The 15,670-nt window shown below is 48.3% G+C and overlaps 1 protein-coding gene across 4 annotated transcripts; it reads right to left on the bottom strand.

The window, feature by feature from the left end:
• Positions 1–2,939: 2,939 nt before the first annotated feature.
• Positions 2,940–12,511, bottom strand: CXCR2 (C-X-C motif chemokine receptor 2). 4 transcript variants are annotated; one of them, XM_035726463.1, is made up of 3 exons: positions 12,439–12,495; positions 12,158–12,240; positions 2,940–6,188 (listed from the first exon to the last, which is right to left on the bottom strand). In XM_035726463.1, the coding sequence occupies exon 3, from the start codon at positions 6,161–6,163 to the stop codon at positions 5,093–5,095; it is 1,071 nt and encodes a 356-aa protein (XP_035582356.1). In that variant the 5' UTR covers positions 6,164–6,188; positions 12,158–12,240; positions 12,439–12,495; the 3' UTR covers positions 2,940–5,092. The 4 variants fall into 4 exon arrangements, with proteins under 4 accessions (XP_035582356.1, XP_035582354.1, XP_035582357.1 ...); XM_035726461.1 differs by lacking the exon at positions 12,158–12,240 and having other exon boundaries at positions 12,290–12,511; XM_035726464.1 differs by lacking the exons at positions 12,158–12,240; positions 12,439–12,495 and adding an exon at positions 10,384–10,500.
• Between the last annotated feature and the right edge of the window lie 3,159 nt (positions 12,512–15,670).

Raw genomic sequence — 15,670 nt, 5'->3', positions numbered from 1 at the left:
ATTCATCAAATTCCCTCCCTTTCTCGCCTAGTTCCATGTTAGCGTCAGCCAGAAGAGACTTTTGTGTGAACTTTGGAAGGTGGAAAGTGGAGCAGAAGTGACATTCTTTTTTATGCTCTGGAAGGTCGGCGCAAGGCACCAGATGCTGGTCTCTGCTGTCCTTAATTTGCTGGCTCCTCTCGTTAGTGTGGGGCGGCAGCTGAATCAGCCGTACCTCCTGCTCCTGAGCCTCGTGTGTTCTGACCTTCATGATGCAGGCGTCAGCATCTCCAGCAGTCCGTCTGCATGTTGAACTTGGAGGCCACGAGAGACCGGGAGCAGGTTTCAGTCTGTTCTTGCAGGTTCCAGCTCGCCCTCACTCTTGTCTGCTTCATGGGATCTTTCCTCCTTGGCTCTCTGTCCTGCCACTTTCGGGTCCCAGCACCAGAAGCAAAGACAACAGCCTGACCTAGACTATTTAGCCCGCTTCCACAATCGCATACAGTCAAATCCCTATAATGAATCTCTCCTCCAAGCGGTCCTGCTTTTCTAATGGAACCCTGCCTGATAGAGGCTTGTTTTGCCTGTCTCTGAATTTTATGCTGGGCTCCAACTGTCTCTTTTCTTTTAGAGAGAGAGTGTGCACATGTGTGGGTGTGTGAGCAGTGGGGGGTGGGGTGGGCAGAGGGAGAGGGAGAGTGCGGAGCCCCTCGTAAGGCTCAATCCCACATCCCTGAGATCATGACCTGAGCTGAAATCAAGAGTCAGACGCCCCACTGACTGAGCCACTCAGGAACCCCATCCGACTGTCTCTTTAACTGTCTTATGGGACAGCTCAGAATAGGGTAACCCCATCTGAGCCTGCTCCCAAACGTGGGCCCCAAGCCTCAGTTGGTCCTTGACTCTCTCAGATGAGTGTAGGCGCTGAAGAAGTGGACCAGCCCTACCTATATGAGTGGAATGCTCTGGGAAGTTCATATATGTATTTTCTCATCTATTTGGAAGGTGCCTGAAGTGTCACCACTAGAAAAGCGAAATATCTGAAAAAATGAACCGCACTAGGCATTTTTATTCCAGCTCTACTATTACCCAGCCACAAGATCTTGATCAAGTTGCTTTGCTTGGGCCTCAGTTTCCTCATTTGTGTATTGCAAGGGTTGGCGGGGGGCGGGGGGAAGCTCTAGGTGTCCTCTGGCTCTGCTATGGCAGGGTGGCTGTTTTCCATGTGGGTCAATGCGGGATGAATTTCAATGTGACATGCCACCTGAGGGTACGTCTTCATATCACCCAAGAGACAATGGAGGCTGTTCTGATTTCATGACCAAAGGGAGCCCATTCCTTCAATGAGGAGGGACTGCGTTGAGGGAGATGTCATAAATTGGGGAGACAGAGAAACAAGACGGAGGGTGTTCATGTAAGTAGGGCAATGTATCTCAGAAGCAAGAGGGGCCAGCTCAGACTGAGCAGGCAGATCTAGGCAGAAAGGAGCTGGGCCCTGACAGTGGGACTCAGGCTTCGAAACATTGGAGGGAAGAAAGAAATCAACAACTCCAAGATAGGCCCTGGATTTGCCTCCTCCTGGTGATGGCTTAGTTGGTAGGTTATTTGTGCCAAGACTGTCTTTATGTGAGAGAGGGAGGGAGGGAGAGAATGAAAGAGAGAGAAATATTAACAGAGTTTACATAAGTGCAACTCCATCTCTGCCTCATTGCTCCTAGGCTTATTTTATCCTCTTATTCTCCTTGGAGAAACTATGTGTCCTCTAGCCCTTGTTCGAGTAGCAAAGAGCAGAGCCCAGAATCGGAGTAAAACTCGGTCTGGCCTCGTCCCACTGACAATGATCTCAGGGAGCCATCTGGCCCATCCGCCCTGCCATGTCAGAACACCCCCGGTCCCTCTGGCAACTAGGGTGTTCCCTCCAGTAAATACACGTTCCCCCGCTGAATCAGAAGCTATTCTGAAGGCTTGGCCAGAGCAGCTAAGTCAAGCTTGAACCTGAGCTTAGCACAGTGCCTGGCACAGAATGAGCTCGGAACAAGGGATTAGGAGGGCCGGATTAATCCTGTTTGTGCTTTCATGAGTCAGGAGAGGTAGTTACTTGCCCCTTGAGCACCCCACCTCAGAGGTTTGCTCCTGCCTCACTGGAGAGGCCTCTTGGTCAGAACCACAGCAGCAGTCTCTTTGATTTAGTGGTCAGAGAGTTGTTAACAGGAAGGGGATCAGAACCTGGTAGAGCTTGGGGACTGTGCCCTTGGACTCCCCTCGCAGTCTTACTTCCTTAGTAGGCTGCTCTGAGCCCAGCCCCCTCCTGCCAAAGCCCCCGCAGGGACGAGGCCTGTGAACAGGAGCTCAGCCTGGGTAAGCTCTGCCATGTCCCAGAGCCCTGGGATGCAGGCCCCTCAGGAAAGACTGCCCAAGCAAAGAGTCAAGTCCTTGGTTTTGTGTGGAAATCATTTCCCTATTCTGCAAGGTGTGCTCTTGTCCGTCCTGCATGGTGGGCGTGTGTGTGTGTGTGTGTGTGTGTGTGTGTGTGTGTGTGTGTGTGTTTTGAGTGGGAGAGAGGAGAGAGTGAAGACTCAAAGTAGGGGTGGCTGGTTGAGCTCAACATAGCTGTCTGCCTTCCTGCTCCCCAGTCCAGCTGATCTGGTAAAACACACTGACCCTTGACGCTCTTGACTCTGGTTTCACCCAAAGACATAAGAAGCACTAGATGATCCTGGGACATATATCCTTCCATAATACATGTCCAGCAGCAACAGGCTTGCGCTGGGGATGAAGGAGGAAAAAAGGCTGGCTTCTCTCTCGATTTCAATCCTTCTATCTGTGCACCCAATAGACAGCAAAGGGATTTAATTATTGTAAATACATCTATGTTCGGGACCTCTGTTCACCCTTGCCTGACTTCTCTGTAGCAATTCAGATGCTTTTTGTTGCAAGTAATGAAATACTCAACCTCAAAGTGGCTTATACAAAGGAAAAAAAAGACCTTTAATTATCTCCCTGAACAAGAAGTTATAGGTAGATGGTTCCACAATTGGTTCAGTTGCTAAAATTTGTCTTTTGGTAACTAGTTGGTTTTTATTTTTTTTCCCATTGTAGTAAGATACACACAACATAAAACTGACCACTTTTACCAGTTTAAATGTACAGTTTAGTGACATTAAGCTCAGTCACACTGTTGTACCAGTATCACCAATATCCATCTCTAGAAACTTTTCATCACCCCCAACTGAATTGTGTACCCATTAAACAATTACCTCCTATTTTCCGCTCTGCACAGCCCCTGGTAACCACTATTTGTTCTTGTCCCTATGAACTTGACTACTGTAGGTATTTCCAATAACTGGAATCATACACTATTTTTGCCTGGCTTCTTTCACTTCGTATCATGTTCTCAGGGTTCACCCGTGTTTGTAGCATATACCAGAAGCTCATTCATTTTTAAGACCGAATGATATTCCATTGCATGTATACCCCACATTTTGTTTGTCCATCATCCATTGATGGACATTGGGTGGTTGTTGTCTTTTGGTGATAGTGAATAATGCTGCTAGGAACATTAGTGTACGAACATCTTTTTGAGTCTCTGCTTTCAGTTCTTTTGGGTGTACACTTAGACATGGAGGTGCTGGATCAGATAGTAATTCTGTTCCATCTTTCAAGGCACTGTTTTCTACAGTGGCTGCACCATTTCCATTTCCACCAATGATGCACAAGTGTCCTACCAGTATTTCCATATTGTTGCCGACACTTGTTATTATCTGTCTTTGTTGTTGTTGTTCTTATTGTTGAATTGTAGGAATTCTTTGTATATTGTGGAGAGTAAACTGTATAAAATTTGATTTAAAAAAATTTTCTCCCATTCTGTGATTTCCCTTTCCACTCTGTTGATAGTGTCCTTTGATGCACACAAGTTTTTAACGTTGCTGAAATCCAATTATCTATTTATTTTTTTCTTACCTGTACTTTTGGTGTCATATCAAAGGAATCATTGCCAAATCCAATGTTATAAAACTTTTCCTATATGTGTCTACTAGCGTTTTATAGTTGAAGCTCTCCTGTGTCGATCTTTGACCCATTTTGAGTCAACTTTTGTACATAGTATAAGGAAAGGGACCAAGTTCATTCCTGTGCGTGTGGATATCTGGTTTGCCCACACCATTTGTTGAACGACCATCCTTTCCCCACTGAATAGTCTGGGTGCCCCCTGTTGAAAATCATTGGCCATTTACACTTAAGCTTCTTTCTGGGCTCTTTATTCTCATCTGCTCCATCTGCCTAAGTGTGTTGAGCACACTTTTTGCCTCTTTGTCACATCAGATCCTACAACCATATTCAAAGGTGAGAACAAAGGGGGTGTGCGTGTGTGTGTGTCTCTCTCTCTCTTTTTTTAATCAGGACTACTTCCCAGGAGTCCCTGGACCCAGCAGACTTCCTCTTAAGCAATAGTGCCCTAGGGCCAGTTTGTACCTGCTTGTGAAAGCACTCATTACATTACTTGAAAACTCTTGAAATCGCCATGGCGGGAGCATTTATACCGGGCAACTCAGTAAATGCTACAAATCAGGACTTCTTTCCCCCAGGAGAGTGGTTTACCAGCACACCATTGCCCTGAAATCTAAGTAGTCCGAAGTGAATGGCAGGGCCACTCCTAGCCAAGGGAGTCTTCGAAAGTGAGTATCTGTCCTTCTCAGCCTCTCTCAAGGGAGGTGGGCTTTGCTGGCTAGCGAGAAAGGGACAGTTGGGGCAGCAGCTAATGCCGTTCACCACTGATGCCTCCCCATGTAGGAACTTTCTGTAGTCACTTGAAGGAATGCCTTTTAAATGTCTTTAACTGCCTCAGAGAACAGAGTGCTGTGGGCTCAGCGGTGGGGTGGACTGAGCTCTAGCAGCTGACAGAGTAAGTATAGTCAGGCCTGGGGGACCAGGGCAGGCTTTCTAAACTGTACAACGGGCCTGAAAAGGACACGGCCCCAGTCACTTCCTGCAACCACACCCGGGGGGCTGCCTTGACACAGAGGCTGTGAACAGCCAGTGGACATGAGGCTCGGAACGGGATGCTGATGGTGAGGGAGGAGCCCCGAGGGGCTGCGACAGGGCCGGGGTGGGGGGCTTAGAAGGTAGTAGAAGTGTTTGCTGAAGAAGAGCCAACAAAGGAAGGCCTGCTGTCCTTGGACAAGAACTCCTTGCTGATGAGCCCATGGAAGGCCATGATCTTGAGGAGTCCATGGCGAAACTTCTGGCCAATGAAGGCGTAGATGAAGGGATTGAGGCAGCTGTGGAGGAAGCCCAGAATCTCGGTGGCATCCAGGGCCCGGCCAATGTCATTGCGGCGCTCACAAGTCTCCTTGATCACCCGGAGCCTCATGAGGGTGTCTGCGACCAGGACCAGGTTGTAGGGCAGCCAACAGAGCAGGAAGACAAGCACGACAGCGAAGATGACCCGCATGGCCCGGTGCTTCTGCCCCATGTGGGCCTGAAACAAGGTGCGCAGGGTGAGCCCATAGCAGAACAGCATGACCACCAGCGGCAGGAGGAAGCCAAAGGTCTGGGGCAGGGCCCGCATCACTATCCGCAGTTTTGTTGTATTGGCACCCATGTCCTCGTAGCAGACTGGGCTGGAGTAGGGGGGATTGACGGCCCTGCGGAAGACGAAGATGGGTAGGGACAGGATCAGGGACAGGGCCCAGATGCCTAAGCATATGAACTTGACCCAGTGCCGCTTCTGGGTCAACGTGCGTGTGGCATGGACAATGGCCAGGTAGCGGTCCACGCTGATGCAGGCCAGTAGTAAAATACCACTGTAGAAGTTGACTTCCTTCAGGAGCGAGACCACCTTGCACAGGGGTGTGCCAAAGATCCAGCCCTTTGCCTTGGAGGCGGCCCAGAGAGGCAAGGTCAGGGCGAAGAGCAGGTCGGCTATGGCCAGGTTCAGCAGGTAGACGTCAGTGACAGACTGGCTGACCCGACTATGTAAGACAACCAGTATCACTAGGGAGTTTCCCAGCAGATTCAGCATGAAGATCAGGACATAGATGACCACCACTGCATACTTGTTGATTTCCAGGGATTCTGGCCTGCATGGGGCAGAGTCTGCTGGAATAAAGGGCAGTTCTGTGCTGTAACTGTAATTTTCACTGAAGAAATCTTCCAAGCCGTAATTGTACCAGTCAGTGTCTTCCATATTGGAGGCAAACTTAAATCCTGGCCTAGAGAAGAGAGATGAGAGTTACTGCACAATAATCTCTCCCCAGATTCCAGACTATTTACCCATGAACCTCGGACAGGATTCTTTGCCTTGGCTTGTATATTACACGGAAGCAACTTTCACATTAGGAAGTAGTTGTGGCTCTAGATTGTGAGCCACATTTAGTGATAAATGGCACATAGCACAAAGTGTATAGTTCCCTCAAAACCAGAGAGATTCTGCGCATTTTCCATGACATCACCATCACCTAAAACATTGTTGAAACTTCCCTGCAAACAATCCCTACAGAACATGTCTTGGTTTCTTCAGTGGTGAGCATCTCTGGCTATTCAGGCTGAATTTAATGTCAGAAATATGAGGTACCATTCAGTTCTTGATGTGGGGGTTAAGCAGGCAATCCAGTTGGGTTTGACTGCTAGAAAAAGATGGAGGTTTGACTAGAAAGCTGAGGGAGGAACCCCTTTGTCCCACTTTCTGAAAGTCTTTAAAAGAAAGGTGTGGAAAAATAGATTTAGGGGTAACAGCATACAGTTGAAGGATACTGGAGCTAGAAGAAAGCTTATTTACAGCCTAGTGTTTTTCTTTCAGGATGCAGAAGACCTGCTGTGGGAGTATTTGTGCAGTTTGAAAAAAATATATTAAAAATCCCTAAGTGGGTGGCTGACTGATTCTCCAAGCGGGTGGAAATGTAACCGACTGTCTTGGGAGCTCTGGGCAGCCATGTTCTGCCATGTGGAGGTGAGCAGAAAAGCCAGTGTGCTCCCAGCACAAGGAGAGGCAGTGAGAAGCAGAGGAGACAGGTGGAGACAGGTGGAGACACACTATCCTTGTTTTGGTGGCTTTTCAATTCTGGTGGGGACACTTTGTGTCCTGCCAGTGAGTGCCTTCATCCATCCCTGACTCCCCAGCCCCCCAGACTACATCCAGGTAAACCTGCTTCTGTTGGCTCTGCCCTTGTTAGGGGGATAGCCCAAAGTCTGCTTCTGGGGGAAGCTGCAGCCACTCTGAAATATTTACCCAGTTTTCAAAGAGGAAGTAAATTAAAGTAAACCAGCTCCCAAATGAGCTCCTTGTGAACCACCAGATCTATCACCACTGTGCCATTTCTTTATAACAAGGTATGACCATTCTGGGACCATATGCAAGTCAGTAACCCACCTCAAAATGGAACCAGCATTAAAGAGAAAAACATCAAGTAACAAGGTTCCAGAATTACTTCAATACTCAATAGGATCATCATCATAAAACGAGAAGGACAGTAACGCGATTGACAAGGATGTGGAGAATTGGACTCCTCATACATTGCTTGTGGGAATGTACCAATGGTGCGGCTACTTTGGAGAACAGCTTGGCAGTTGTTCAAAACGTTAAACATAGTTACCATTGACCCAGCAATTTCACTTCTAGATATGTACCCAAAAGAATTGGAGAGCTATGTCCACACAAAAACTTGTACCCAAATGTTCACAACAGCGTAATAGCCCAAAAGTGGAAACAATCCAAATGTGCCTCAACCGATAAATGGAGAAACTAATGGAAACATACACATAACAATGGACTATTATTCAACCAACAACAGGAATGAAGTACTGATATATGCTATAACGTGGGTGAACCTTGAAAACATTATTCCAAGCAAAAAAAAAAAAAAAAAAGCCAGACATAAAAGGCTTCATACTGTAGGAGTCCATGTATGTGAAATGTCCAGAATAGGCAAATCAGTAGAGACAGAAAGTAGATCAGGGGTTGCCAGGCGCTGGAGAGGGGGTTTCTTTTCAAGCTGATGAAAGTGTTCAGGAATTAGACAGTGGTGAGGATTGTATAACTTTGTGTGTGTACTAAGAACCACTAGTTGTACACTGGAAATGGGTGACTTTTACAGTGTGAGAAGGCAGGGCTGGGGCGGTGGCAGAAACTGCCTTATCAGGGGATAGCTGCAGCCAAGCATCCTTCACTGATAAGTCCTCATTCTGGTATATCCAGTGCTCAGCTGTGCGGGGGATGGGCTGGGGGGCACACAGGGGAGCTTCTGCTCCCAGGCGCGAGGGATCAGCTTGAGGGTCCAGAGGGAGACCCTGCAAGTCAGGTCAGGAGATGGAGAACTCAGGCAAGAGAAGCAGGCCAGAGCAGTGACCTCCAGCCACTGGGGGACAATACTTTGTGGATGCTTGTGGGTTTTTCAGCTTACCAATCTCTAGGAAGGATGCGTTGACAGTGAAAGGGAGAAACTAAAGGAAGGGTCTGCTTTGTGCCTCATAGGTACATGACCTCCCTGGAGGGTTACAGGTAATGATTAGCCCCCATTTACAGGCGAGAAGACAGGCACAGAGGGGCTCAGACACCAGCCCATGGTCACAGAGCCTACTACAAATGCTGCAACGAGGATTCCATGTAGGTGTGGGTGGCTCCACGTGCTACTTACAGTCTACAGACCTGCTTCATTTAAAAAAAAAAAAGAATCGTACCTCATATATTAAGCATATTTAAAATATATTTGTAAGCTAAGTTTTTGAGATCTCATGAAGTCAGGCTGTATACAGTTTACTCCTATGTTTGATATTTTCTTACCTATTCTGTAGGCCCAGAATGAAAGAAACAGCCCTTGCAGAAATGATTAGCCAAAAACCCTTGAACTGGCTGATTCCTACTGACCCCCTGGTCATGTTCTCGGTGAACAAGCAGGAGATTCCCACACTGAGTGAAATGGCCAGACCCTTAATGACTCACGGCCATTCAGAAACGCCATGGATGGGATGATTCTAATTTATTTTATGAAAATGCTATACAATGGAGGCATTTACAAGATCCCAAACATTGAAGGCAATCTTTTCAAGAACAAAGAAAATTCAGTCATTTTAATACAATTTTAACATTCTTTCTCTCTATGAATATAATCCACACATATTTGCATTTCATAATAGGGGAGAAGGGACTAGACAATGTCTGGCCTTTCCTCAGACCCCATCCTAGCCAAAGCAGGAGAACTGGCTGAATCAGGAAGGGAAGGGGCTGGGCAGAGAGTTGCCCTAAGTGGTTGTCAGAGAGAGGTGTAAGGAAAAGGGGCAGGGGCTCTCCCTTTGGGGATAGGGAGGCCTTAAGAGGAATGAAGCCCACCCCAGGGCAGGGAGAGATATCTGGGATCAATAGAGGCTGGGTGTCAAGGGGGACAGAGAACAGAGAATTCTGGAAGGTGAGAAGGGTGGGTGTTCCAAGACTTACCAGGAGTCTGGGCCTTTCACCTGTAGGACACATCCAGGAGGGCAGATGTGCCTGACTGACAGGGTGGTGGTGGTTAAGAGAGTGGAGGAAGTGAGTGGTAGATTAGGTTGCTCAATTCTAGGGTGGAGTTCTGAGGCTGTTGAATGCTTTTGATAACTTGAATAATTAATTCTCAGGTCAGCTCTTGGGTCACGAGTCATTTTCTGAACTGGCAGAGTTCCATACTGGTAAGGGACCTGTGGTGTTTTCTAGCCAATCTTTCCATTTCGCAGTTGAGCAAATTGAGGCCCATGCAAAGGCAGTGGTTTGCCCAGGACGGCATGGATTTCTCTCATCTTTGCCCTGGTCTCAGCAGTCCCTGGCTCTTTCAGCTGCCTTGTCTGACTCTCCCTATACCCCAGCTGCCTCGGGCTGCCCCCTGCTCGGGAGCCAGCCACCCTCCTGCTCTTGAACATCTCTCCCATCTCAAAGGAGAACAGCTCATGAAGACGACAGAGATGGAACTTGAGGTTCTGGTGCGCCTGGACCTAATGCCCCCTGTCCCCACCCCATTCACCCTGGAGCCTTTGAAGTCTCACAGATTCCTTCTCCATGTCACATCCCTTTGAGAACCCCCACCCCCAAGTGAGGGCTCCACTCACTTCTCTTGTCATTCACCTCCCTGCCCAACCATCTGCTCTGCCCAGGAACCCCTCTGAGGGGCATTGATCTTCTTTCTTGGCCTGTACACTTGGAATTGAGTCTGCAGTAGCTGGCCACCTTTGGAGCCAAGACCATCTAATTTGGAAAGAAAGCCTTTTGGGAAAAATTCGCATCTTATCCAAATCCAAACACATTTTTGAAAGCAGTGTTGAGTGACACTAAGAATGTATTTTTGTCACCTTCGCTATTGATTACAGTGGGGAGGGTAAATACAGGCAGAACAGTGACCACTAATTCACGGCTCCCTCCCAAGCCCCCACCCCAGCAAACCGTACCTCTGGCTTCTCCACTTCGCCTCTCACCCCTGCATCCCAGGGCCCGCAGAGTGCTGGAAGCCGGCAACAAACTCGCCCACCGCTAGGGAAGAATCTCGCAACCATTCTTTGTCACTTCTCTCTTTTCCATGCTTGGAGAAGAATGCCGTGACTCCTGGCCAGGCAATGCTAAAACCAGACAGAGGCTTGTTCTACACAGAGAGAGGCCCAGGAAAGCAGCGGGTAAGGACTCAGCAAGCCAAGCAGCTCGGGGCCAGTGACTTTCCCTTTCCAAGTCTCTGTTTGCTCATCTGTACAATGAGGCCAATGATAGCATCTAACTCGTCGGGTTGCGCTGAGGATCAAATGAGGGATTACCTGTAAAGCGCTTAAGACTTACAGCAAGCATGATGTTAGCGTCTGTTGTGGTGATCATTTCTGGAACAGTTTGTTAACTCGTGTGATGACGTCTGTCCCACTACACCCCCCAAGGAAGGGAAAGCAGCGGGTCAGCTTTCCGGGCTGACTTTGTTGTGCATCTTCATTGGCTCTGGCCTGAATAGCAACAGTCACACTAACTGTAATGTTGGGTGCCTACTCGGGTCCAGCTTCTGGGAAAAGAGCTTTTCAGAATTCGTGCATTTAGGGACGCCTGGCTGGCTCAGCCGGGGGAGCAGGCAACTCTTGATCTTGGGGTCGTGAGTTTGAGCCCCATGTTGGGTGTAGAGATTACTTAAAAATAAAATCTTAAAAAAAAAAAAGAATTTGTGCATATTTAATCCTCACAACAAAGCCGTGAAGTATGCACTTTCTGAATGAGGAAACCAGACTCTGGGAGTTAAGCAACCTCATTAGAGTGACACAGGGAACTGGATTTTAAACAGTTTTTAAGAAATGTTTTTACCTCACCTCAAATCCTGTATTCTGTCCACTGTAACAAGGGTCTGGATGCTAGCCTCAGCTTTCTGAGCTCGGTTAGGAACCTCTCTGTCCCAGACAACGGCATAAAAAGGTGTAGAAAGGGGAGCGTAGGTTTGACATTTCCCTACCGGCTCGCTTCTTGATTTTCATTAGGTTGATTTCGTTTCCCCTGAACCCACCACCTGCATGTGGATGGTGGGGTGAATAAAGAACCAGCTGGTTCCACTGCTGATAGTCAGGATGAGCTCGGACAAGTCAGTTGTCTCCAGGCCTTGATGCGGTCTGTCAGAAAATGAGGCGATTGTTCTAGATCTGTATTGTCCTGTACGATGGCCACTAGGCATATGTAGCTACTTAAATTTAGTTGAAATAGAACGAAAAATGTAGTCCCTCAGTCATACCAGCCGCCTTTCAAGGGTTCAAGGGCCACACGTGATGAGTGGCTACCATATTGGACAGTGCAGATCGAGAACACTCTCCAGGACTGCAGAAAGTTCTTTTGTGCCATGCTGTCTAAGTGAAGACTTTGTTCTCTTTATTTTTTATTTATTTTTTTTTTTAAAGATTTTATTTATTTGACAGAGAGAGACACAGTGAGAGAGGGAACACAAGCAGGGGGAGCAGGAGAGGGAGAAACAGGCTTCCCGCTGAGCAGGGAGCCCCATGTGGGGCTCGATCCCAGGACTCTGGGATCATGACCTGAGCCGAAGGCAGACGCTTAATGACTGAGCCACCCAGGCGCCCCAAGACTTTGTTCTCTTTAGCTCTACGTTTCTGCAATTCAACACGTCAGTTCTCAGGGGACTCAGAGAGGAGACTGAAGTTCCATCAGACGCGAAGCCCTGGTGGCCCTAACACCGAAGAGCTCACTTACCTGCTGTTTGCCTTGACAGCTGCTGTTGTCGTTGGAGGGGCCACTGATCTCCTCTGTGGCTCGGGGCTTGGGAGCAGTCAGCGCTTTTGGGCAGGAAAAAAGAGAAGCAGACTTTATAGGGAAATGTCTGACCTGGGGTCGCCAGGGTGAATTCCAGGAGGCCCACCAGGGGAGGCGTCCCCTCCAAGGAGAAGTGAGGTCTGTCCTGGGACTCTGACTCCAGGCCAAGGATCCATCCGCCTGGAGATTCTGTGATGAGCACTGGGGATTTTCACGCCTACCTGTCTAAGGGCTTCTGGAGGAGCCTGCCAGTCTGAGGGGGGAGGTGTGGCTGGTCAACCTCCGTCTCTGAGCGTTTCGAACATGCACCTCCTTCTTTACAAGGAAGATGCAGGCCACCCCAGCCCCCGGTGAACAGACTTGCACTTGTTGCACACTCTCTTCCTTCCTTCTAGGGTCAGCGTGAGAAGCGTCCCTCCTTCTCTTTCCGGTGAATTCCTGCCCTGACTCTGGGACACCCTGCCTCTCATATCCTTGAGGGTCCTGCCTCCTAGCCCTTCTGCCCCATCCGCCATCTCCTTCCCTGAGCTTGCTCATGTCGCCCTCACCCTCCCTCTGTTTCAGGACCCCTCCCGCTACTACACCCCCAGCGCCCTCCTCACGGCTGGACTTCTAGAGAAAGGGCTGCTTCCACCTCGCCTCCCGTCGTTCACCACTCAGCCCACCACAGCTAGCTCCCTTCCCATTGCTCTGCTGAAACAGCTCTTGCCAACATGACCGACGACCTCAGGCCGAGACATCCAATAAGCCCTTCTCTTAAATAAAGCGGCTTTACTGTTGCAACAACAAAGCGTGCATACTGTAAAGAATACAGACACCTGAAAATCGTCTAAAGTTGAACTGGAAGGACTCCTTTCCATCCTTAGATTCACACATATCTTGTGTCCATCTTTCCAGACTCCCCCCCACCCCATGCATATATGGACATGTTTTCCTTCCTTTTCCCCCTAAAACAAATGATATTGAACTGGTTATGTCATTCTGCACCTTAACACGCTGTCATGGGCGTGCATGTAGACGCACCCTTCGGTGTCTCTTCGGTGACAACATACTAGTCCATGGTGCGGATGTATCATGATCGATCCGATAATTACCTTATGGATGAATATTTAAGTCTTGCTACGAGCATCTTTGGATGCAGGTCTTTGGGAACTTGTATGATTGTGTAGCTTACATGTAATTTTGCTGGGTCATATCTGTGCACATTTAAATTTTAATAAGGCTGTACCAGTTTATGGTGACTACACTTTTTGCGGTGAGCATGGCATAATGTACAGAATTGTCCAGTCACTGTGTTGTATACCTGAAATTAATATAACATTGTGTATCAACTATGCTTCAGTAAAAGACTGTATCAATTTATTCTCCCATTGGTGCTTTATAAAAGGGCCTGTTACCCTATCTACTCATACTATCTCACAGTTGTCAATTATGTTAAAATATTTTCTTCCAGTCTGCTGTATGCCTTGTAACTGTATTTACGGTGAAATGGTTATTGTTCAAGTCTCATTTGACCTCTGCAGCATTTAATCCCACTGACTTCATTCTCTTCTTATTTCTCCTGAACATTAGTCTCATTCTGTGGCTTTAGTACTCCATTCATTCCTCAAATCTGGATGTTCCTTGGGGCTCTGCTTTGGCCCTCTTCTCTCCCTGCCCTCCCCAGGCCAGCCCACCTGCTCCCTTGGCTTCAGCCACCACCCAATAAGTGCCAGGGTCTCCCACACCTTCAGCGCCTGACCTCCCTCCTAAACTTCTCTTTGCAGCTCAGACTCCTCATGCAGCCACCTCTTGAAGTTTCCCTTGAAGTCCCACAGGTGCTGCAAGTTCAGCAGGTAGAAAACCTGTCTCTTGGATTTCCTGCCCCACCCTCCCAGCCTGGCATCTGGCCAACCGGAAACGGCCTGCCCCTTGCACGCCTCTCAAACGAGGCTATCTCTTTAGCATCCCTCTTGATTATCTCCTCCTCACCATCTTCACTGACAGCGTCAGGCAACACTTTATTCTCTCTCGCCTAAACTACTGCAATACGCATGCAAGAGCTGTGGATTCTGGAGCTGGACTGCAGACCTTGGGCAAGTTATTCAGTCTCACGGGGCCTCAGTTTCATCATCTGTAAAACGGGGCTAATGAAGCACCTGCTGCATTGTGTTTTCAGGAGGATTAATGTGTCTATATTTAAAGATTTTTTTATTTGAGAGAGAGAGAGAGTGTGCGCACGAGCGGTGGGGAAGGGGCAGAGAGAGAGTCTAAATCATCTTTGCCTCAAATCTTTCCCCCCTCAAACCATCCTCCACTCTGCTCCCAGAACAGTCTTCCCGAAGTGTGAATTTGATCGAGCTTTTTTCCTTTTAAAACCCTCTGAGGACCCGCATTGTCCTCGGGTAGAGTCAATCGCCTGACCTGGGCACCTGCTGCCTCTGCATCCCCTTGTGTACCTACCCAGACTCTTTCCTGGCCACACCCTTAGGACCCCTCAACTACAACCACAGGGAACTCTGCGCAGCTCCCGAAGAGCTGTTTGGTTCCCCCCCGGCATGCATTTCCCTTCCTCTTGGAACGCTCTTCCTTACACTCTTGGTCTGGCCAACTCTCCTTTTTCCTTTAAGATTCAGCCTGGTCATGACCTCCATGGATGCAGCCCTCTCTGTGCCGTCCACACCAACCCCGGGGCTTATCTCTATCACGGCTTCAGTCGTGGGGTTTGTAATCCATCTTGTCACTCCCTCCTCCCCACCGTGAGGTTCTTAAAAATAGGGATTTTATATCTTATATATATAATATATAAAAACAGTATATAAATATATGATATATAATATAGAAAAATATATAAGTAATATACATAAGTATGATAAATCTATGATAAAAATCTCTGTATCCCTAAACCAATCACAGTGTTTTTGGCATACCCTGGGTGTTTCATATCATTTTGTTGAGCACTGAATGAGTTGACAAAGTGGGGGAACTGATGTACATTGGAGGATCCGAGTGACATCTTATTTAAAGAAATAATTACGTCGCCCAAATTTCCCAGGGCGTCCCCAGCCTGTGAGCACAAGTGAGGTCATGTCAATAGCAGTGACCAAAATTGCACTGGCTTAGACTCTCTGTGCTCATGCAGGGCTTCATCCCCCCACAAGGTTCTCCCAGGAATTTGAGGGAGTCTGTTGGGAGTGTCCCCCAGGGGCTCTTCTGGGTGTTGCTGTGCTAGACTTGCCTCTGGAGTCACTGCTGAAGGACCGGTGTCCTTGCAGCCCATGGTGACCGTGGAACCTTCTGCCAGAGGATCCCCAATCTTCTAATGTCTTTGTGGAGCTTTTGCGCTCTTCATTGGACTTGGTGGGGACTCTCTGGGGGGCAGTGTTGAGCTACAGGCTGGTGGTCAGCATTGTCCTTCCACCCCTCCCAGACAGGGAGAAGGTCAAGTTCCCCCATTCCTGGCCCCTGATTTCC

Source organism: Zalophus californianus, chromosome 3 (assembly GCF_009762305.2).
Source record: "Zalophus californianus isolate mZalCal1 chromosome 3, mZalCal1.pri.v2, whole genome shotgun sequence".
Lineage (NCBI taxonomy): Eukaryota > Metazoa > Chordata > Mammalia > Carnivora > Otariidae > Zalophus > Zalophus californianus.
The sequence above is the reverse complement of the archived record's forward strand: the minus strand, read 5'-3'. Positions and strand labels throughout refer to the sequence as shown.